This window comes from Schistocerca serialis, chromosome 2 (assembly GCF_023864345.2).
Source record: "Schistocerca serialis cubense isolate TAMUIC-IGC-003099 chromosome 2, iqSchSeri2.2, whole genome shotgun sequence".
NCBI classification, from domain to species: domain Eukaryota; kingdom Metazoa; phylum Arthropoda; class Insecta; order Orthoptera; family Acrididae; genus Schistocerca; species Schistocerca serialis.
Genome location: NC_064639.1, coordinates 537,303,792 through 537,328,797, shown reverse-complemented (window position 1 = coordinate 537,328,797; position 25,006 = coordinate 537,303,792). Strand labels below are relative to the sequence as shown.

Sequence of the window (25,006 nt, the reverse complement as noted above, 5' to 3'; positions counted from 1 at the left end):
ATGTGGTGTGTAGCATAATGTAAGTCACTTGTTATTTTATCCATGTTTGTAACATTCCATTGTAACCAAGCAATTACCTACAAAATTGAAAACCAGTTCATGACCAAAAGAAATACAGTTTGGCAGACCATTAGGCAGTGTTTCCTATTTAATATTGTTATCATGTTCTGCCAAACACCAACAGAAAATTTAGTTAATGTTAATATGAGGTTTGTTGTTGATTCATTGGATAGTAGTTGTAGAGTTAAACATTTTGGTCTAGGACAGTAATTATAAGTCCTAATGCTGAATGGTATAAGTATTGTCAATTATGTTTTATATTAATTATTTTAGAAAATGCATTGGGTATCAGCTCAAGGATTTTGGTGATAGTCTCACATCGTGTTTTTTGGATAACAACACTTGGGCTGTTCCCAGTGTTAAATGTTCAAATAAAATTACACTTCTCATTCAACAGAGAACTCTTTTCTTTAGTTCTGATTGCATTTGTAACCAATGAGGAACTTATTCTCTCTCTGAGACAGATTCTAGAGAAAAATATGAAAAAAAAAATGTTTATCATCTATGGGTGCAAGATTTGCCCCCACACTTTTCCCAGCACTTCTCATTGATCATATTTAGTCAAGACTGTAGACTGTGTTAAATCAAGGATGTCAGAGTGTATATGACCCGGACAACTGGGAGATCCGGGAAAAATCTGTGAATTTTTTAGAATTCCGGGAAGTTTACATTGTGTTAGTTTTCAATTAAATTTTTGTAACTGTGACTGGTAAGAACCAATACTTTAACAAAGGATATTACTGTATCTCATACTGCAGTAGTAAAACATGAACAAGAAAGGGGGGGGGGGGGGGGAAGAGAAACTTAAGTTGTGAAGGAAATGTGCCATATATAACAGCAAAATGCAGTGCTCATACAAGCGTCTGCCAACAGCAAAATGTGTCAAAGGCTTTGGGAAGATGGGAAGACTATGCAGTGCTTCATAACAACAAATTGCCTCCAAAGAGTGTGACGTCACAACTGCTTGCATTAGATTCGTTTCAGCAGTTGCAAGCGAGTTCATGTGCATGTGCAGTTGAGTCGCATATGAGTAGTACCTTCTCCCACTTCTGGCTACAGAAGTGTTGAAGTTAGCTGTTTAAGCAGTAGCAACAAGCAGCCAGATGTTAACCAGAAAAATTTTACTGACGCGCCTAAGCTGCCAGGCCCAGGGTGGGGGCAAACCGAGGTATCTGCCTCATACGACAATTTCAGTGTGTGTGTGGGGGGGGGGGGGGGGGCATGGGGGGGCATATTCATATTCTTGAGGAAAAAGACCTTATTACACAAAGCGCCTAGCATTCAGCACACATTGGTCTATCATTATTCACATGATTTTGAAATGCTTCCCTGTTCGTTTTTTAACATTTTTGAACACATTTCAAGTTGATTTCGAAATGAATCATAAGATGATTTTTGAATTGTGTGATGTGTCTGCCAGGGGAATCCCTGTCGCATCTAGAAATAAATTTTTCTGCAGACAAAAGGGAATGGGGCTATACGAGTGATAACAAGATTGTTTGTTAGAATGAGGAAGGAGAAGAAATGTGTAAATCACACAAATTATGAAAGAATATGACAATTACAAATTTATATAAAAAGTTCGTACTGCTACTTTTTGATCTCATGCTTCAGAAGCTAGAGCGTATGAATGAAATGTGAAACAATTTTCTAACATAAAACGTTTTGCTTGTAGTCGGCCTATTCTTTCTACATTTTAAATTCAGTGCATTAATGTGATCTTAGTAAATGGGTATTGTATAATGAATCTTTCATATAGTGTTCCATTAAAAAAGGTACATTGGTTTCTTTGTTCTAGTTATAAATAATTGTCATGTATTATTCTTTTTCTGACATGTTCTACGTCCTGGAGGACCTCCTCACTACGGATCAATTGGAATGAAAGAAAAAACTAATATAATCTTATCTCCTTTTGTTGTAGTTGGCTCCAGTTCATGTCTAGGGATCTGATTCTTGAAACTGAAATTTTCACATTTTAGGTTCTCATGTTCCAATTGATGTAAATAATTTTGATGAAGGAGTATGCAGATTTTTTGTTTTCATGATAATTTATTGTCTCGCATTTTACTATATCACACTACCTTCAGAATTTTCAAATTAAGAAAGCAGAAATTACATTGTTCTTCCAAAATACAAAAACACCTGTGATCACATCAGAGGCATGCCAACTACTACCTCCTCACTCTACAGGAATAATGATTTTCCAAAGGGTTTACAGATTTTCTTGACAAATGAATTTCTATTAATTTTGAATGAATCCAAAAATAAACATACTAAACAGTATCAGAATACATAATTAATAATAGAAATTTTAAGTGTGCCAAATATCTCATAATTTAAATGTTTGTTAAAAAAAGATTTCAAGTGTGCATAAGAGTTAGTACATATCGATTGTAACAACAAAAATAAAGTAATTCAATATCATAGTTATTAGCTTGAAATATAACACATTGTATATAAAATTATATGAAATTTTTCATTTAAAGAGTTGAGATAATATTGACCCATTCAGAATTCAAAAAGTAGTTCTGGTATTGACTAATTCTGTTGAGGAAAAGTTATGCTACAGGAGGATGTCCCTTTACAGTACTCAGATACAGAGGTAAGTAAACAAGGCATAATATGTTGCTGCAGTCAGCAATGCCTATATAAAACAACAAGTATTTGGCTCAGTTGTTAGATCAGTTACTGCTGCTTCAGTGGCAGGTCATCAAGATTTAAGTGGGCTTGAACATGGTGTAATAGTTGATACACAAGCGGTGGGACACAGCATCTTTGAGGTAGCAATGAATTGGAGATTTTCCCATATGACCATTTCACGAGTGTACCTTGAATATCTGGAATGCACTAAAACATCAAATCTTCAACATCTCTGCAGCCAGAAAAAGATACTGCAAGAACAGGACCAACGACGACTGAAGAGAATTGTTCAAAGTGACAGAAGTGCAACCCTTATGCAAATTGCTGCATATTTCAATACTGGGTCATCAACAAGTGTCAGCATGTGAACCATTCAACGAACCATCGTCAATATGGGCTTTCGTAGCCGAAGGCCCACTTGTGTGCCCTTGAAGACTGCATGACACAAAGCTTTACGTCTCGCCTGGGCTTGTCATCACCATCATTGTACTGTTGATGACTGGAAACATGTTGCCTGGTCAGACAAGTCTTGTTTAAATTGTATCGAGCGGATGGACATGCACGGGGATGGAGACAACCTCATGAATCCATGGACCCTGTGTGTCAGCAGGGTACTGTTCAAGCTGATGGAGGCTCTGTAATGGTGTGGGGCATGTGGAGATGGAGTGAGATGGGATCCTTGATATGTCTAGATGTGACTTTGACTGGTGACACGTACATAAGCATCCTATCTGGTCACTTGCATCCATTCTTGTCGATTGTGCATTCCGATGGATTTGGGCACTTCCAGCAGGACAATGCCCCACCCACACATCCAGAGTTGCTACAGGGTGGCTCCAGGAACACTCTTCTGAGTTTAAACACTTCCGTTGGCACTGAACTTCCCAGATATGAACACTATTGAGCACATCTGTGTTGCCTTGCAATGTGATGTTGAGAAGAGATCTCCACCCCCTCGTACTCTTATGGATTTATGGACAGCCCTGCAGGGTTCATGGCATCAATTCCCTCCAGCACAACTTCAGACATTAGTCGAGTCCACACCACACTGTGTTGTGGCACTTCTGCATGCTCGCAGGGACCCTACATGACATTAGACTGTTGTACCAGTTTCTTTAGCCCTTCATTGTATATATTAATTTAAACCATTAACTTTTCCTATTTGTGAGTTCACATTACTTAACAGTAACATTATTATTGGTTGACTACATCATGTGTCCCATGCTCTGAATATATGGTCATTGGCTGGTGGGATCATGTGACACAAGCTATGATTCATTGACAAAAGTGTTTCACAGTCATAATTTTAGTGGTTTGGAAACTAATGTGCGTTACTTGATGGAATTCATATTTATACTTTCATAATAAGAAAATACGTGTTGCACATGTTTCTGCGCATGAAAGATCTTTCCAAAACATATTTTTCTTCCGTGTTTCTTTTCCTAAAGTGTTGGGAAGTTCTACGACTGTGTATAAAACCTTTACTGTTCAAAGAATGGATGAATTCTATAGTTCCAAGGGAAAGCATACTGTCCCTTAACAAGGAAAAGTGCATTTACTCCCAGAAAAAGCATATTTTTATCTGGGAAAAATCCATATTTTTTTTTTCTTGTCGATGTATACACTCTGAAATGAAACAACACTGCAGGTGTAATTGAATTCTTTATTCAAAAGTAATCACCAGAGGCCTGAGCATAAATATTCCACTGTTTCACGAACTGAAGGATTCCCTATTCCCAGATTTCCTGTGGCTCAGTCAGGAGCCAGTCATTCACTGTACCATACAGTTTGTCATCTGAGTTGAAACACTTTCCTTTGAGGTGGTTTTTTAGCAGACCAAACACATGAAAGTCACAGGGTGACAGGTCTGGACTGTAAGGTGGATGCTCAAGCTGCTCCCACTTCGGCTTGGCCACTACACTTGGTGTGACCTTGGAGATGTGTGGACAAGTGGTGTTATGGAGCAGAATCGCTCCCTCTGTCAGCAGCTCAGGCCATTTCTTCTTCATAGAATTTCATAGGCTGCAAAGTGTCTCACTGTACATGCCACTGTTCATAGTGTTTCCATGCTGAAGGAATTCAATGAGTGTCACACCATGGATGTCTTTGAAGATAGCGAGCATCATCTCACCTGCCGATGAGGATTCACCTTTGAATTTTGTTGAGGAAGGTGACGACGCATGCTTCCACATCCCTAGAAGTCTCACTACATTACCCCAAATGTCATATGCAAATTTCAACGGGTTTGGTTGTTACAAAGTTTTGCATCTTTTCGTTTGAAAAAGTGGGGAGGGGGTAGCCTAAGAAAAATAACAAAAAGTTTAAAAAGTAACCAAATAAGAGCGCCACCCACTAGTGGCCATTTTACTCCTTAATACTGTCATTAGATGGCTCTCATTTATTGGTCTGACGAAGAACTTTACCCTTGTTAGGTACAATTCAAAAGACAAAGACTTTAGGAAGCCACACCATGTATAGTTGTATGGTCTGGGGTCAAGTAATTCTGTGGTTAGTTTCTGGTGTTATCCCTCAAACCAATAATTCTTCTTAAATTACCTTCAAAAATCTTTCCAATTCTGGAATTCTTTTTCATTAAGCACTCCCCATTATCCAGCTTCGACCGTAAGTTACCCTGTTATAAATTTAATGTTCTTTTCATCATCACACACTAGTGGAAAAGCATCTTCAAATGTCTTTAAAGTGTCTATAGGGTGTATTTTCCTTCAGGCTTGAAAAATGGAAACTTATTGTATGCATAACTTTCACTTACTAAAGAAATTATCTCCCACTGCTTATTCGGATTTCTCACTGTCATTCTGGCTGAGAGCTTAGTACTTCCTTTTAATTTTCCTCTGGTTGCAGATTCCTCAAATTTCTCCTTCAAATGAATAGTATAAGTCCCACCATGTCTACCCCCGCTATCTTTATTAGTAGTACTATCTGTACATTTAACATCAGTGTTGTTAGCGATCTCTGCCATCTGGCTAGTAATTACATGTAACTTATTCAAAGTATGCTCTGTTCTTTGTACAAAATCTAGTGGTATTCAGTGTAATATTCCCATTTCGCTAGCCAGATTTTCTTGAAATATTTCTTTCAGTTCCGTAATCAAGTGAATGTTACAGTTAACCTGTATGTGTATAGTTTTGAATTCCTGTCAGTTTTTCCATAACTCAGTTGCTACATCCAAGAAGCCATTTCCCATAATTTTCTTTGTGAATTTACCTCAGATGACACTTCCTGCACAAATTCCAAGACTTCAGTTCTCAGAACTACTAATTGTTGTTAAACTCTTCTTTCAAACATCTGTTATTTACATCAGCTCTTCTTCTAATGTTAATTTTAAATTGTTCAGTTGATCATTAATTATATTAATATCTAATATTAATTGTTCCTTTTCTGCTTGCAACTTTGCAGTATGATTTTCCAGTTGTTTGTCAAGTTTTGGCATAGTATCATTTAATTCAACAAGTCAGTGAATATTACATTGGTTAGATGCTTCAGTGGCAGCTGACAAGTTCTCAGTTTTTTGTTTTGGCTATTTAGCTTTTTATTTAATTATCCACTGGGAGATTTAATTCTTTGGTTTTATTTGATATCTACAGGCACAATTCTTGTTTAGCTCTACTATCTGTAGTTGTGATTAACTACCATTATGTTTTTCATTTCATCTAAGTCATTGTTGTCTATGATTATCATTACTTTAGCTGCTAACTTTAATGCAGAAAAGAGCTTATTTGTACCTTCCTGGTGTTCCTTTCACTGTTAAAGTTTCAAAAACAGTCATGTATGGTTCAGTTTAAGCTGCTTCACTTTCACCTTGCGGCTGCTCGTTGTCGTTGTTGTCTATTATCGTAGTGTTGGTATTGACTCCATCAGTCCACACTGCAGGTTCAAAAGCTGCATTCATTCTCATGATGATGATCATAGACATTGAAGAGACAAGAGGCACAGCAACCACAGCATAGATAACAGCCTTCCTCAGAACAGCTGTCTTGGCTGTTCATCACAAAACTAAGACAAATATAATATGGGAATGGATGCAAGGTATTTCTTGGCACTCACTGCTGCTGTAAAGATCAGTATTGAGTGAGTAAGATTCAAAGTTTATTCCCAGTTGGTTGTAGAACAATCACTACTTTTTTCCTCACACACTGTGTGTGTGTGTGTGTGTGTGTGTGTGTGTGTGTGTGTTGGCGCACACGTGTGCGCACGCAAAAGTGGATGTTGTACATTGAATCAAAATCGTCTTTAAATTGTACATCCCACTGTACTTTAATGTGTACTGTAAGTCAGTTTTGTAGACTGTCAAGAATATGCCACTTCCAATAGCATGATGTTGACTAAAGCACTTTAGTGTTCAAAATAACTTTTCGGTTGATGACCACATTCCTCATAGGCACAGAGGGAAAGGGATTTGCTGGATTTTGTAGACCATCAGAAGATCCAACTATAGGAATCCCTGACTAAAGCATTTTTATGGCAATCTTAGTGTACTTACCTGAAATGTCACCTAGTTTATTTAATCACATAACAAGATTATTAATTTCAGTAGTAATATCATGTGTAGAAGTAAGTGATCAAGTCCTACTGAATCATAGCTGGTAATGTTGTGAGTAAAATCATGTTGCAAAACATCAAAATTCAGGTTAGAGCACTTTGATTAAAACTACGCATTCTCTTCTGGCAATTAAATGTTACCACAGAATTGTATAGGCTTCTTGATATTCATTACATTTAGTATTGCAACCCTGATATTCTCTTGATTCCGTCATATTGTTGGTTCCCATTCTCAGATGCTTTGTCCTGTGTCTATTCAGCATTTCTTGATTGCATTATTATGTACTCACGTGTGTGGTTCCCCACCCCCTCAAAAAATTAATAAATAAATGACATAAATCTTACAAAAGGGCCCCTTTTAAAACATCACATTCAAATTGCTGTATCCATATCACATTGGTTTTATAGTATATCCAGTTAAGGTGCCAAAATAGATATCTAACAATGGAAAATCCACAATGGAATGTAACAATATTGTTGCAGAAGAAGCTGAGTAGGACCATGGTGTAGTGGTTATGATACTTAACTATTGCATGGAGGGTCATGAGTTCAAACCTGACTTGGACTGTACAATTTTAAGTTCTCTATTCGGTTCGAGTACATTCTAGAAGTATCCACAAATGTCACGAATCATTGTACTGGAATGTTCTGTAGCTCTATATATACTTTATATGTTCTGGCCGGAGGCAGTTCGCTCTGTGCTCTTGTATGTGCACGTACGAATAAACCTTTGTTAAGTGAAGTGAGTGTTCGTCATTCATCTAATTACACCTTCTTCTACATAACATTATTCTGGTGGAGGCATTCTCTGGTGACAATGGCCAAGATCCAAACAAGTGACTGAAGGTATATGAGCGTATAGCCAAATTTAACAAATGGGATGACGGGTCTCTCTACTTGGAGGGCACTGCCAAGCAGTGGTATGAGAACAACAAGGAGAAGTTCGCAAGCTGGGTAGTATTTCAGGCAAAACTGTGCAAGTATTTTGGCAACACACAATGACAGAAGTGCAAGGCTGAAGATAAATTAAAGTGCAGGGCACAGCGTCCAGGAGAAACTACAGCATCCCACATTCAAGATGTCTTGGAGCTGTGTAAAATAGTGGATCCTAGAATGAAGGAGGAAGACAAGATTGCACATCTCATGAAGGGTGTTGCGGAGGCCATGTGTCAAGCCCTACTCCTGAAGGAGGTTTCGACAGCAGACGACCTCATAAAATGGTACCAGTATATCAAGACAATGCGTCAAAAAAGAATTACACAGAAGAAGTTCGAAAGGCTTCCAAATGTTGTATTGATGTCTGTGATAAAGGAAGAAGCAGATTTCACAAGTATTCTTCGTCAGATAGTGAGAGAGGAAGTTCAGAAGGCACTTGGATTATACAGTGAGCAAAAAACTGAGATGCTACAAGAGGTCATAAGGGAGGAAGTGGAACAGTCATTGAACCCAATCTCTCATCCTTAATTTCCCTTTAAAAAGGTGAAAAAGCCGACTCCCAGGCAAAGTTATGTTCCTACAATGCCGCATGAGGAACCTGTTTGGGCACCAAGGAAGACTGACATCTGGAGGACCCAGGATAACCAACCAGTATGTTTCCACTGCAGACGTTCGAGACATATGGTGTGCTATTGTCTATAAAGGCAGCGGATATTTAATTATGCCCATGCCAGAAGACAGCAGACCGACATTAGCCGACGCCAGCTCGAGGACGACAAAGATGAACAAGAAGATGTGGGTGCAGGACGATGTAGGCCACCATTGCAGCAAGCTGGCCGCTGGAGAAGATGCTCCCCAACACACCGATCAAGGTCTCCATCGCCGTTTAGAAGCTCCAGCCGATCACCTAGCTGCCGCCACCTGGAAAACTAAAGGATGCAACAGCTTGGAGGTGAGGCCACCAAAGAGAAAAATCCTCCACCGTCGATTACTACAAAAATGATAGGAAACTACGTCGATATCCTCATGGATGGCTGACAAGCCCAAGCTCTTTTGGACTCTGGAGTATCATATTCAGTCATTTCGGAGAAGTACCATTGCCAGTTCCAGAAAACTGTATTCGTCGACAGCAAAACATCTCTGCTGAAGGTGGCTAATGGAAAATATGTAAAACCTACAGGAAGATGTACCATTCATGTGGGTATAAGTGACCATATGCAGCCCTTAGTGTGTAGTCATGACACCATTCGTGGATGGGACTTTTTGAAAGCTTCTCAGGCAGTTATAGATTGTGGTCGCTCAAAGATTATGCTAGATAAGATGAGATATTGTGGACAGGAAGTTGTGCATCTGAGTGTGTGGAGACTGTGTGTGCTGGAAGAAGTGATCATTCCTGCAGTCAGCACTAGAAAGGTAACTGTCATGTGTCATGCCATGCATCAACCCATGGATCTTGTAGTGGAATGTAAGAGAAGCATACCACTGAAGAATAACTTGGTCATCCCAGTCTCTGTCATCTCATCTAAGAACAGATTTGGTGAATTATGGATAGTTAACTGTCGCCGAGAACCACAGATGCTTCCAAGATGCATGTACATAGCAAACGCTGAGCCGTTAATTGCAGAATAGCTGAGTGTCATAGAAACCTCCCATGCCGAGTCTGTGGGAGAAATTAGCGCTACCACTATGAGACAAGATCTTCTAGCTCAACTATCACCAGATCTCACAAACGAACAGCAGAAGAAGCTACTTGCCATTCTTCAAGAGTTCTCTGATTGCATCAGTCCACAGGCGAAGAGCAAATTAGACAAATCGATGGTGAAGCAACGGATTAGCACTGGAGACCATCAACCAATAAGCCAGAGAGCATACCATGTGTCAGAAACGGAACCTCGAATAATTCGCAACGAGGTAGAGCAAATGATGAAGAATGACATCATTCAGCCTTTGCAGAGGTCATGGTAGTCACCAGTGGTCCTCATCAGGAAGAAGGATGTCAGTTGGCGCTTTTGTGTTGGTTACAGGAAGCTTAATAAGATAAAGGAAAGGAACATTTACCCTCTTCCATGAATTGACGATATACTAGATTGTCTGAAGGGGGCTAAGTTTTTCTGAACCATGGACATGTACTTTGGATACTGCCAGATCGAAGTAGATGATGCTGATCATGAGAAAACTGCATTCATCACCACTGAGGGCCTCTATGAGTTTAAGGTAATGCCGTTTGGTTTGTGTAATGCAGCAGAAACTTTTGAACGGATAATGGATAATCTTCTAAGGTACCTGAAGTAGAAGATGTGTCTTTGTTATTTAGATGACATTATAGTGTTCTCAGAGACATCTGATGAGCATATAAAAAGACTGAGGGCCGTTCTTAAGTGTCTCCAACTAGGCGGACTGAAACTTAATCCAAGAAAGTGTCTCTTTGGAGCAAAAGAAATCAAAATACTTGGACACCTTGTGTCAAACAAAGGTGCATGGCCAGGCCCAGAAAAGGTGAGATCCATAACGGAATTTCCTATTCCTAAAAGTATTATAGATCTGAGAAGCTTCCTCGGATTATGTTCTTATTACTGTCATTTTATCAAAGACTTTTGTATCAACGCCAGGCCACTCCAAGAGTTGTTAAAAGCTGATGATAAATTTATGTGGGGTGGTGCCCAACAAGATTCTTTCGATGTGCTATGAAAAGCTCTGATGACTGACCCTGTACTTGGCCTGTATGATGAGAGAGCACCTACAGAACTACAAGTTGACAGTGTTAAATTTCTGGGATTGCAACTCGATAATAAATTCAGTTGGGAAGGGCATACCACAGAATTGCTTAAGCACCTAAACAAGTCTGTATTTGCCGTGAGAAAGATGTCAGATGTAGGAGATATAAATATAAAAAAAACTTGCATACTTTGCTTACTTTGATTCTATAATGTCATATGGGATCATGTTTTGGGGCAAGTCGTCAATCATACAGTGAAGGCTTTCATGACCGGATGGTACTGTTGTTGATAATTCTTCTGGGTTATATGGCTGTTCTCTTAAGGAGGGAGCAATGTCACAGAAGAAGCTAATTAGCACCATGGTGTAGTGGTTATGATACTAAATTGTTGCATGGAGGGTCGTGAGTGTAAAACTCACCTGGACTGTAAAATTTTAATTTCTGTATTCAATTCGAACATTGTAGAAGTATCCACAAATGTAGTTTGCTCCACGCTCTTGTATGTGCAAGTGCTGAATAAACCTTCATTAAGTGAAGTTAGTGTTCGTCATTCATCTAATTACATAGTCGATACTTACCATATAGTGGAGATGCTGAGTCACAGATAGGCACAACAAAAAGACTGTCACAAAATAAGCTTTCGGTCAACAATGCCTTTGTGAGAAATAGATGACAGACACACACAAACACACTCACGTAAACGCAGCTCTCACACATATGACCACAGTCTCTGGTAGCTGAAGCCAGACTACCGGGTACTGTGAGTTGCATTTACGTGTGTGTGTGTGTGTGTGTGTGTGTGTGTGTGTGTGTGTGTGTTGTCTATTTTTGACGGAGGTGTTGTTGGCTGAAAGCTTATTTTGTGACAATCTTTTTGTTCTACTTATCTGCGACTCAGCATCTCCAAAATAAATAACTCTTATATTGAATGACATGTTGAATTATTTTCTTCTAACTGTTTGTTGCAGATCTGGAAGGCTTCCCAAAGGAGTTTGTGTGGCCAGCATCAACTTACCTCGTAACTAAAACATTTGATAGTTTGCGAGAGATGTTTACATCCACAAAGGAGATACAGGTACTTCATTATTCTCATGATTTTGTCAGCTATCAAGCCTTGGAATAAATGTATTTAATCTGATTTTGTGAACATAATTTATTGCATAAGTGTATAGAATACAAGGGTTCTCAGTTTCTCTGGTTATGAACTGTTGCCAAAGTGTTACATTTATCCTGACTCTGGAAGCAATCAAATTATTTAATTTTATTTTTCTCATAAAATATAAAAATTATTGAAGGAACAAGCTGCCAGAAACTATTACATTTGTAAAAATTTCTTTTGGTGACAACAAGAACTAAACTCAAGTTGTGGAGTGCCAAAGGAATTATAAATAGTCTAAACCAAACTGTAAACAAATATAAGTAACAAATTTCTCTATTTACTATCACGTGATGAGAGTTGCATATGGGATCTGTGACATTTTTATATTTGTACGACTGCAACACTTTGCAGCAGTGTTCCATAACCTGCAGAAAAGCTTGTATTCAGCACATCTCAATAGCCCCTCCCCCCTCCCTTTTTTTTAAAAAAAAAAAAAAAAAAAAAAAACATTCTATTTCATACCTCTTCACTGTGTTTATCATGTCATCATTAATATTGCAAGTAAAAATTGACGTTCAATCCTTAGTCGGTCCCAGAACTGTGTCTGTCACTCATTTTTTCTTTTACATGTGGAAATGATTTGTTAATTAGAGAAATGCTAAATTATGCCCTGGTTCTGAGTTCCCCTATTACTAAGTTAGTTTAAAGCTCTTAGGCCTCCAGTAGGACAAAAGTACGAAGTTATAACAATGAATATTATAAACTTATACAACCAGATGCATCATATACCTAATAATGAATTAAAGAAATATGAGGGTTGTTCAAAAAAAGGTACATAACAACAATGTGGATGTAAGTGAAGTCTTTATTCAAAAGTAATCACTACAGGCCTGAGCGCAACTATCCTACTGTTTCATGAGACGTAGTATTCTCTGTTCCCGGAATTCCTAGGGCTATGGCAGGAGCCAGTCCTCCACTGTGTTCTTCAGTTTGTCATTCAAGCTGAAGTGCTCCGATTTGAGGTGTTTTTTAGCATCCCAGCCACGTGGAAGTCACAGAAGACATGTCCAAGCTGTAGGGTGGATACTCGGGCTGATCCCACTTCAACTTGGCCATTATACTTTGTGTGACCTTGGAGGTGTGTGACATTGGAGATGTGTGGACTGGAGCAAAATTACTCCCTCCGTGAGCAGCCGGGGCCATTTGCTCTTGATGGATTTGTACTGACTAAGGAGTGTCTCACAGTACACATCACTGTTAATGGTTTTTCTGTGCTCAAGGAATTCAATGCATATCAGACCTCGGACATTGACGAAGATGGTGAGCATCACCTTGCCTGCTGAGGTCACTGTCTTGAATTTGTTAGGGGAGATTATGAAACTACATTCACATCCATCACTATCTTACTACATTATCCCAAAGTGACATATGCAAATCTCAACCACTTTGAATGTTACAACATTTTGTACCTCTTCATCTGAACGCTCCTTATGTAAATGAAGCAAATTCTGGATAGATGTTGAGAGATTATGAAGTAACTCTTAAGAAGTGCTAACAACTGCCCACATTAGGCTACCAAATGTCATAATTCAGCTGCAAGAGATTTAGTTTAGCTCAATGCAAGAGATTTAGTTTTGCTATGAAATGATACTGCATCGGAAGTGTTACTTGAATTCCAAACTTTTGGCATTTCCTGTCAGTACAAAATTTTCTTGTTCACCACCGTATCATGTACAAACAATAAACATAAACAACTATTAATGCACAAAAACAGCATATGGTGAAGTAGTGAATGTCCCATCACCATCCACACCAAGACAAGTATGGAATTGGAGAGCATCTGAACTTCCTTAACTGATACGCTGTAAGTAAAAATATAGAGGGGACACCAGTAAATACAAAATGAACATGACCAGATACTGTTTTCTCTCACACACCAACTGTTTACAATGAGAGAAACTTCATTTCACTAATGCATTTTTGTTAGTGTTTGCTCCTGTATAAGCCAGACGTTGCAGAGGTTTGTGCGTAGGCTTTGACTGGGGCACTCAAATAAATAAATGACATCAGGAATAAGAAAGGAATGCTGTCCTTTCCAGTATAGTATGACTGACAAACACAAGCCATTGTCACTAAAAGAAGCAGTAGCTGATGAAATTAAGCGTGTGATGGGCTGGAAATAGTAGTGAGAGCACAAAGCCTTTTCAGTACCTCTCGTCCAGTAGTAAAGAAGAATGATGGATCAGTCAGTATGTTTGTAGATGCTTGGATGCTAAATTAACTCATTCAGACGAAACAAGACTGACTGATGGCTATGGACATACTTATGGATAATTTCTCAGGGGTCTAAGACATGAGCAGTGTGGACTTTATGTTTGGCTACTGGTGGATGCCATTACACCCTGAAACTTATACATACGCTACTTTATTTATTTTTATTTCCAAGCAAATCATATAATTCTGTGTGTTGACATTTGGTTTTAATGTATCCGTAACAGTATTTATAAGAGTTTTAAGCTCGTATCTTGGAGAAAGATTGTGAGAAAAATTAATTAAGTATATAGATGATGTAGTAGTTACTAATTGTTACTTGAAGTATTACCAAGATTGTAGAAAAAAGGTATTGCATCAGTAACCTCCCCATCATCCACATACGGCTTTCTGTGGAGTGCATTCTTCATTGGGCCAAACGGGTGGAAGTCAGGAGGTGTGAGATCTGGGCTGTAGGATGGATGAGGAAGAAGAGTCCAATGAAGTTTTATGAGCTCCTCTTGGATGCACTGACTTGTGTGAGGTATTGCGTTGTCATGGAGAATTAGAAATTCATTTGCAGTTTTGTTGTGAGAAACACACTGAAGTCATTTCTTCAGTTTTCTGAGAGTATCACAGCCACACTATATAACCCTAACTTTACTATCGTCATTTATATGCTTTTATCTGAATAACAGGAAACCCTGTCTCAGTGTTGTCGCATATACCATACCCCAACAGAAAAAATGGCACTGCTATGGGAAAAGCCATGTATAACCCTCTTATTAAAATGTAGTTTAGTTTCCAACTAAAGTACACAATGGGAGGATATTCCTCTTAATAGGAAAAGCTAATCAATAGAGTTACCCTTTTTACAGGATTTGACCTTGCGTCGTGTCTAATGGATAAGTAAATCAGTCTATTCAATTCGTTTCCTAAGATTTTTACCCGGCGGTTAAATAGAAATGCAGAATGAATAATATTATACTGAAGCTAGGACAACTCAGTTCCAAGTACATTTAGTGGTTTAAAACATGTACTAATGGTCACCAGCCTATCCAGGCAATGAAACAGTGAAGTATTGGAAAAACAGAAGTATGAATTTTGCCTACTTTCTTCGTACTGTTTAATTTGGTTCTTCAAATTAAATATTACTCCATGTAAACAATATTGGTGCAGACACTGAAATTTCTTTTTGACTACTGCACCCTTATACATTATATTTTAAAAAAGAGGAAGCCCAGTAGATTAGGAAACTAAAAAAATTTGGCTAGGGGGGAGCTATAGAAAAGAATTTTCTATAATAAACAACTTAAATACGTAATTACTTAGATACTAAAGCACATACTTCTTATACTGATCAATTCACTTCAGGAAAACCTCTTTCTCACTGGAAATTTACTTTCAAAAGCTATTATTCTTTGAACAAGCTCTGTATAGTCATTTACCAGATTCTAATAACTTGGCTACATTCTGATTGAATTTTACCTGAGTAAACGTTTACTATAACACTTTGCAGTTGTAAAGAAAACACAAAAATAATTGAAATGGTATCTCTTTATATTAACTTGGCACTTAATAAGTGTGTAAAATAGGATACTCAGATTCATCACACATCAGGAAGGAACCCTATACAGGGTTATGATTAGGATGAAATAACAGGGTGAACTACTTTCTTTATAGTTCAAGAATGACTATTAAAACACAGTTTAACTTAGTGTTTCACTCTGTACAAAAGTAAATTTACTATAAAAGTCTTATCTGGTAGCTGTAGGCTCGGGTGTGGCGAACAGATATGGTGGTTACACTACCCGCAGTACGGCTTGCAAATCTGTTGCGCTATGGGCTCAATTTCTCTTCTTGACATCGGTCAGTTCTATATACAGTAGCCCAACAACTTGTAGCTATGCCGTAAGCCATTTTCAGTCTCCATCCAAGGCATTTTGTGTGAATTTGCAGGCAAAGCTTCTCCTGCTCCACACAGGTGCTGTGATCACTGCTGCCTACAGACTGTGCGATTTACTTCCTGTGCTTGCTCTAGGTAGCATGCCAGTTTGCCCTTGCCACCTTCTCCACTCCTCGGAGCCACTTTCGTTTCAAACAAAAGCACACTGGCTTTTACATAACACCTGTTTCTTATATTGTTGCTAAGTGTGACCATTTCTTAAATTGTCATATTTACAACAACATGAACAACTTATGCACACAAATATTTTTAAATACAAAAGATCATCAGAAAATTATTTAACATAATAAACAATTTACATAGTATTTTACTTACATTACTCTCATACAATACAAAGAACTTCAATCTCCTGTACAACACACTTTTCTTTACATATACAGAAAATATAGTACCAATATATGAAAATTTTAAAGCAAAAAAATTATAGAAAATTTAAGTGAACCATAAACAAATATTGTTATAATGTCAGAGTTGATTGTTGCCTATGAGAGATCTCAAATGGGATAACCCCTTCAGAGCCCCAGAAGACTGTTGCAATGACTTTACTGTCTGAGAATGTGGCTTTGAACGTTTTCTTCAGAGATTGCCATTTTGTTTCCAGTTCAAAGTGATGAACCCAGGTTTCACCACATGCGATGATGTTCAACAAAAAAATTATCATGATCAGCCTCGTAACGCAAGCATTTCAACATGTATGGTCCTTCATTGCTCTTTATGGTCTGTTAGGCAGTGAGGAACCCAGCACGCGCGCACCTTTGAGTGCCCCAACTGGTGGACGAATGTGTCAGCACTATCAGCAGAGAGATCCAGTTAGCAGTGAGGAGTATGATTGTGATCCATCGATCACCTTGAATAAGAGTGTCTGCATGTTTCAGCATTGCTGGAGTCACAGCTGTGCGTGGCCTGTTGGCACACGGGAGATTGGACTGGTTTTCATGATTGCATGATCTTGTGATAATGACAGACTCCTTGTCCAACAGCTCACCATGCATTTGTTCACTGCCAGATCTCCATAGACATTCTACAAGTGCCTGTGAATATCTGTGATGCTCTGGTTTTCCACCAAAAGAAACTCAATGACAGCTCTCTGCTTGGAATGCGCCTCCTTTACAGACTCCATTTTTAAGGCTGTATTATGGCGTCGCCACTTATTGAGACTTCATGAAACTATAGGGGCTGAAATAAGTTCTGCATTTTTTCAAGTTGGCCAGGAAAAAATATGTGTTTCACTACTTATTGAAAGCCCCTCGTTCTATCCAAATTTTTTGATTTAAATTTCAAGCTTGCAACGGATGATTCAAACTATGGTATTCTACATCTACATTTATACTCCGCAAGCCACCCAACGGTGTGTGGCGGACGGCACTTTACGTGCCACTGTCATTACCTCCCTTTTCTGTTCCAGTCGCGTATGGTTCGCGGGAAGAACGACTGTCTGAAAGCCTCCGTGCGCGCTCGAATCTCTCTAATTTTACATTCGTGATCTCCTTGGGAGGTATAAGTAGTAGTATTGATGGTGAGGTGTTTCAAAGAGCACTGGATGTTGCAGGTGGGCCACGTCATATTATTGCTTTTGCAAGTACAATCTGGAAATGTCACAAGTAGAATTATTTGGTTGAAGAAGAAGAAGAAGAAGAAGGAGGAGGAGGAGGAGGAGGAGGAGGAGAAGAAAAGTAGATACCCCATAGCAGGATGAAAAGCCACTGTGTATACTGAGAACATATTACGTATCTCAAAGTGTTCAGTAAACAGCTGCGTAATCACTTTTGTGCTTTATTTGCAAAAGTTTAATTTCAAAGTTATCAAGGGTACCCATCATTTTGTACCTGATGCTTAGCCATGATTACCATTGTCATTGCCACTGCCATTTTGGAAACAAGATTCTGTGCAACAAAGTAATACAGATGCAGATATCAGGGTTTATTTCGTAAAAGGATTGTGTGATTTTTTTTTTTCAGTACAAATAATGTAGGTAGCAAAATTGTTGAGGTGATGAGACATCATTAGGCTCATAAACAAGGCTGAGAACTTTGCCAACTTTCATTTAAATCCTCTGTCAGAGCTAGCAAGGACGTACTCATGAAAGCATTGTGCCATCACTGTATGCTCATATCCTGTAATCCTCCTGGTCTCAGTCTCCTCTAGCCCATGCCCCCAACAACTCCCCATCACCCTAAATTCGCCCATCCTACACCAGCACCCTCTTCTCCATAATCTCCGCCGTCCTTTGTTCTATCTCTCCCTGCTAATCCACTTCTCTATGTCATATTATGCTGCATACAACCACTCTGCCTGTGGGCAGAACAAGCACATTGGTGCCACATTCCTATACCATGCGCTACTGCCTCTTCATCGCACCTGTCAGCCATACTTCTCCAAACCTCCCCCTTACTCCTCACCTCTGCTCTTCTCTACTGGCACACTCCACTCAACATAATCCTCTGTTGCAGTGCCACCACACCATTGGGTGTGTGTGTGTGTGTGTGTGTGTGTGTGTGTGTGTGTGTGTGTGTGTGTGTGTGTGTGTGTGTGTGTGTGTGTGTGTGTGTGTAAGGGGGGGGGGGGGGGGGGGGTGTCTTACTCTCGCTCCGAAGAATGATTAATCCAAAAGCTAGCCAAGTCCTCATTGTTGTTTGTGTGTCTATCAAAACTTCAGAAAACTTAGTTGATTCCTTTACTACTTAAATTATTTATATTGCACCAAGGATTTTTCAGTGGTGCAGTTATTCAGTTTTATTACCATTCTAATTACATAATTTGTGCACCTTTCTAAATCAGATGTCGTGAGATTTAGCTTCACCTCATTCTACTATCTTTCCAACATACAATTCAGGAAATGTGCTTCTATTTCTCTTGACTGCACTTACTTTTGAACACTAGCCTCTGTATTCATTAGTAGTAGAACCAGTTGCAGAAATGTGAAATAAGTGTATAGTAATATCAGTGCTGCTGCTGTTTGTGTGTAGTTTCTCTGTTTCATGTTGAATTTATATTTCAGGTAGTCCTTATGTTTAGAAAGAAACTTACATATGGAGGTGCCATTATTAGGTGTGGTTTAGTAAATGTATTTCCAGAATGTTTGAGTGTAATTATATGGCAATTAAGTGTATATAAATAAAGCTGTGATCAATGCAGAAGTTGGGTTGAACACCACATTCCTCTACTAGGCATGGTCCGTTTGGAGATGGTATACAACTGCCTTCCTCCAAACTTTGGACTGTACTATGCACTCATTTATAAGGCCCGCTACAGTTCAACACTGACCCCAAACTATTGTGCAAATTGGCATTTTCTCATTAACAAGTTTATATTATTTTAAATGTATTAGACACACAAAATAAAAACAGAAAACTTCTCAGAAAGCATTCTCAGGGTAGTCATGGTCCAGAACATTCATTGCTGATCGGTCATGTGGGGTTAATGTGATACAGCCCTTGGATGTGATTGTATAACACATTCCTATATGTTTATAGGTAAAAAATATGCTCATCTACCAGCAGTAGGAGAAAACACACACAAAAGTTGAGGAAATGTGCAAGCTTTCAGAGCCAGTGATGCATCTTTTGGCAGAAGGGTTGGAGGGGAAGGAAGAGGAGTGAAGGAAAAGGGGTGATAAGGTTTAGAAAATGGGGAGATTTATGGGAAAATTGCTCAGAACTCCAGCTCATGGAAGGCTTACCAGACTGTAAGTTATTGCTCTATCTTACACCTTCAGCCCTTCTGCCAGAAGAATGAGCCACTGGCTCCCAAAGCTTGCACATATCCTTAACTTTTATGGGTTTTTTTTCCTGATGCTGCTTGGTGGGTAGATTTTTTACCTGTCCTAGTGTATTATACAGGGTGATTCAAAAAGAATACCACAACTTTAGGAATTTAAAACTCTGCAACGACAAAAGGCAGAGCTAAGCACTATCTGTCGGCGAATTAAGGGAGCTATAAAGTTTCATTTAGTTGTACATTTGTTCGCTTGAGGCGCTGTTGACTAGGCGTCAGCGTCAGTTGATGCTAAGATGGCGACCGTTCAACAGAAAGCTTTTTGTGGTATTGATTACGGCAGAAGTGAATCGACGACAGTTGTTCAGCGTGCATTTCGAACGAAGTAAGGTGTAAACCTCCTGATAGGTGGTGTATTAAACGTTGGTATAAACAGTTTACAGAGAGTGGGTGTTTGTGCAAAGGGAAAAGTTCTGGACAGCCGAGAACGAGTGATGAAAACGTAGCACGCATCCAGCAAGCATTTGTTCGCAGCCCAGGAAAATCGACTCGCAGAGCTAGCAGAGAGCTGCAAATTCCACAATCAACTGTATGGAGAGTCCTACGAAAAAGGTTAGTTATGAAACATCAACTACCCGAGGCGATGGATCGGCCGCCAGGCAGCCCGTGACAGAGCACTTCATCACTGGCCTCCAAGAAGCCCTGATCTTACCCCCTGCGATTTTTTATTATGGGGGTATGTTAAGGATATGGTGTTTCGGCCACCTCTCCCGGCCACCATTGATGATTTGAAACGAGAAATAACAGCAGCTATCCAAACTGTTACGCCTGATATGCTACAGAGAGTGTGGAACGAGTTGGAGTATCGGGTTGATATTGCTCGAGTGTCTGGAGGGGGCCATATTGAACATCTCTGAACTTGTTTTTGAGTGAAAAAAAACCTTTTTAAATACTCTTTGTAATGATGTATAACAGAAGGTTATATTATGTGTCTTTCATTAAATACACATTTTTAAAGTTGTGGTATTCTTTTTGAATCACCCTGTATTTTCAAAAATTGATTTTTTCATTGATACAACAGCTCTTTGTGTGCAGGTCATGTTTTGGTATCCTGTTTTTTCTATGTTTTAATTAGCTGGTCCCTATAGTTATATATCTTTTGTGTCATTATTTTGAATTATGCTTGGTGTAAATCACATATCTGTTCTAGGACTGGTTTACGGAATGCGCACGGTTGATATCTCAAATATGTGGTCAGAATGTCGAATGGATTACACCTTTGGGCCTTCCGGTAGTGCAACCTTATTTTCGACCACCAAAGAATTTGAAGTTCAAAGAATCAAAAGTTGAAGATCACTTTCATGTGGATATGTTTGAGTATGTACACTTTTTGTTTTTTACCATTAAAGGAAGATTTACGGTTGTAGAACTTATCATTTTGCTTTATGGAACATTTTGTAGATATAAGTACCTTCTAGAAAAATGTCCATATGAACCAACTGCATTAAATGGGGTTACATACAGTGTGTTAACTGTATGTTGGCCAGTTGCTAGAGGGCATTATATGGAGTGGATGTGAATGAGGCAAGCTGAACCCCTGTATAGACCACCATGAAGTGAGGAGCCATTTGGGGAAGTGGGGGGGGGGGGCAGGGGGTTGGAATAGCCCTGACTACCTCCTACAGTGCAGACATCTTAACGTGTGCTTCACACTTCTGTTAAAGCAGAAGCCATGAACACAGGTAAAAAGGAAAAACAAATTTATTGAGTTTGCTTGGTTCTTTGGCTGCCCACTTATAACAGTTTGATTTTTGTTTTGTGTTCGAATGAAATTGCCTAGAAAATGAGCAAGTCGAGAGCGACATTTGTTGATGACAAGCACTGGGATGACAATCTGGCTGATTCATGTGTTAGTAATAGTCTACCATACTTGATCATTTGTTTGCCATTTTGCTGGTATTTTGTGCCCTTTCTGATGCTGCAGTGTTGTGGAAAAATGACAGGTTAAGCTGGTGAAAGACTTTTATAGGAATTTTTGGACAAAATATTGAAGATGAACTGAATGATAGATCATGTAATTATGCTCATAATCTTTGCTTTGTGGCTATTCAGAATTTGGTTACATCCATAGGAGGAAATCCTCTCCCTCAGTACAGCTTCCCAGTGCCATTAGAAGAAGGCAAGTGCATCAACAGAGAGTATGCAGCAAGTTATAACCCAGCAGAACTTGTGGAAACCTTCCAAAATGGCATCCAAAATCTATCAGAAGAACAGCACACAGTATTTGAACACATTTGTCCGTATGTTGACAGTGATATGGAAGAAATTCTATTTCTGGATCCACCTAGTGGGACAAGAAAAACGGTCCTCACTAAAATCTTATTATCACAATTACAAGCCCAAGCAAAAATAGCTCTTGCTATGACTTCATCATGAATAGCACCCAGTTTGTTACTCAGTGGTAATACTGCTCATACAACTCTGATACATTTGGATGTAATTGAACACACAATCTGTGACACCTCTGGGAACAGTGACAAAGCTTGGGTTCTACACGCTTGCTGCTTAATAATATGGGAAGAGCACACCATGACTAATCGAAAATCAGCATGCTTGAAAAGCTCAAGTCTGTGGCAATACATCATGTGGCTGCACGTAACAGCTTAATTGCGGCTGTGAATAGGAGCTTTTTGATATAGTGTATAAAGTTGATGTGGACGCATATCCAAAAGAAGAGGGACAAATAATTTTGCCTGGTAATTTGTGCTGTGCAGTACTTCCACTTCAAGACATCATTTCTTCTATTTATGATGATCAACAAAGGCAAACAGCAACTCATGAAAACCCTTGGCTTTGTGAAAGGGCTATATTGGCACCTAAAAATGATCAGGGTGCTAGAATTAACTTGTACATCCTTACTCAGGTTGAAGGAGAAAATGTAGAGCATACTGCTATTAACAGAGTTATGGAGCAATTATCCACTTAAATTTTTAAACTCTTTTAGCACATCTGGCCTTCCATCACACTAAATTAATTTGAGAAACAGCATCTCAATTATTCTGTTGCAAAATTTAAGCCCACTGAAATTGTTTAATGGTACCAGGCCTAAAGTTACTCCTCTCCAATGTAAAATCATAGAAGCAGAAGAAGCAGCGTAGGCAAGCAAATTTTTACACCCCGAATCCTACTTACTCCTAGCAATTTCCTGCTTTGCTTTAAACATCCGCAATTCCCAGTGAGCTTATATTATTCCATGACAGAGGCAGCATTTTGTGAGCACGGACCTAATTGGCAGTAGCTTTTTGCACGGCCAGCTGTAGGTGGCTGTCTGTCATGTTAGTGAAGCAAACAAGCTCTTTGTTGACGTTGCCAATTGTACTACTTCAAACCTTGTATACATAGAAGCTTTATAAGTCAAAAATAAATTCCATATGTGCAAAGGCTTGGGCACAGGTATAAATACACTGAAGGGTCAAAGAAACTGGTACACCAGCCTAAAATCGTGTAAGGCCCCCGCGAGCACGTAGATGTGCCACAACATAATATGGCATGGACTTGACTAATGTCTGAAGTTATGCTGTAGGCAATTGACACCATGAATCCTGCAGTGCTGTCCATAAATCCGTAAGAGTACGAGGGGGTGGAGATCCCTTCTGAACAGCATGTTGCGATCCGTCCCAGATATGCATAATACTATTCATGTCTGACGAGTATGGTGGCCAGCGGAAGTGTTTAAACTCAGAAGAGTGTTCCTGGAGTCACTATGTAGCAATTCTGACCATCTGGAGAGTCACATTGTCCTACTGGAATTGCCCAAGTCAGGCAGAATGCACACTGCACATGAACGGATGCAGGTGATCAGACAGGATGCTTACATACATGGTACCTGTCAGAGTCATATCTAGACTTGTCAGGGGTCCCATATCACTCCAACTGCACACTCCTAACACCATTACAGAGAAGTCAACAGCTTGAACAGTACCCTGCTGACATGCAGGGTCCATGGATTCATGAGGTTGTCTCCATACCTGTACACATCGATCCGCTTGATACAATTTGAAAAAAGACTCATCCAACCAGGCAATGTGTTTCGAGTCATCAAAAGCCCAATGCTGGTGTTGACTAGCCCAGGTGAGGCATAAAGCATTGTGTCATGCAGTCATTAAGGGTACATGACTGGGGCTTCGGCTCCGAAAGTTCACATCGATGATGTTTCACACAATGACAGTTGTTGATGATTCTGCATTGAAATCTGCAGCAATTTGTGGAAGGGTGCCACTTCTGTCATGTTGAATGATTCTCTTCAGTCGTTGTTGGTTCCATTCTTGCAGGGTCTTTTTCTGGCTGCAGCGGTGTTGGAGATTTGATGTTTTACTGCATTCCTGATATTCACAGTACACTCGTGAAATGTTCATATGGGAAAATCCCCAATTCTTTGCTACCTTGGAGATGGTGTGTTCCATTGCTCGTGCACCAACTATAACAGCACTTTCAAACTCACTTAAATCTTTATAACCTGCCATTGTAGCAGCAGTAACTGATGTAACAACTGCTCCAGATACTTGTGTTCTATAGGCATTGGTGACCACAGTGCCGTCTTCTGCCTGTTTACATATCTCTACTGATGGTATAAAAGAAGCTATTGGGGGGGGGGGGGGGTAACTGGCTTACCAGTGATTGGAAACAGTCTGCAAATCAGCACATGGCTTCGGCAAGGTGTGTTTTCTTCCTGATATGTGTGTGGAAATGCGCTGATGGTTCTCTTGAAACTGTTTGTTTAGGCTGTCATGTCCATGCTCAGCAACACTTCTGCCCTGCCACCACATGCAGCCCGTTGATCTGTGATAGCTGACAGCCAGAATGCCGGAAGTTTGTGGCCATCCTCTCTACTGATGTTGTCTGGCTGTTTAATGATTTCAGGCACCTCTGGCCATCACACGGGCTTCCTGAAACGTAATAGGCTGTCCACAGTCACGGTGGTGTTCCACTATTGTTAGTTTATCATGCTGTGCTAATCGCACAGAGCATCCATGTTCCACTGTTTGTGTGATAATTTTTTAGGCAG

At 39.5% G+C, this 25,006-nt stretch overlaps 1 protein-coding gene across 1 annotated transcript in view; it reads left to right on the top strand.

Annotated features, from left to right (window-relative positions):
- LOC126457511 (DNA-directed RNA polymerase, mitochondrial) overlaps positions 1 to 25,006 on the top strand; it is a 293,196-nt gene that overhangs the window by 244,570 nt on the left and 23,620 nt on the right. Inside the window, exons 20-21 of the mRNA XM_050093848.1 lie at positions 11,881 to 11,987; positions 21,152 to 21,318. Coding sequence (XP_049949805.1) covers positions 11,881 to 11,987; positions 21,152 to 21,318 — 274 coding nt within the window. The remainder of the gene's footprint in view (positions 1 to 11,880; positions 11,988 to 21,151; positions 21,319 to 25,006) is intronic.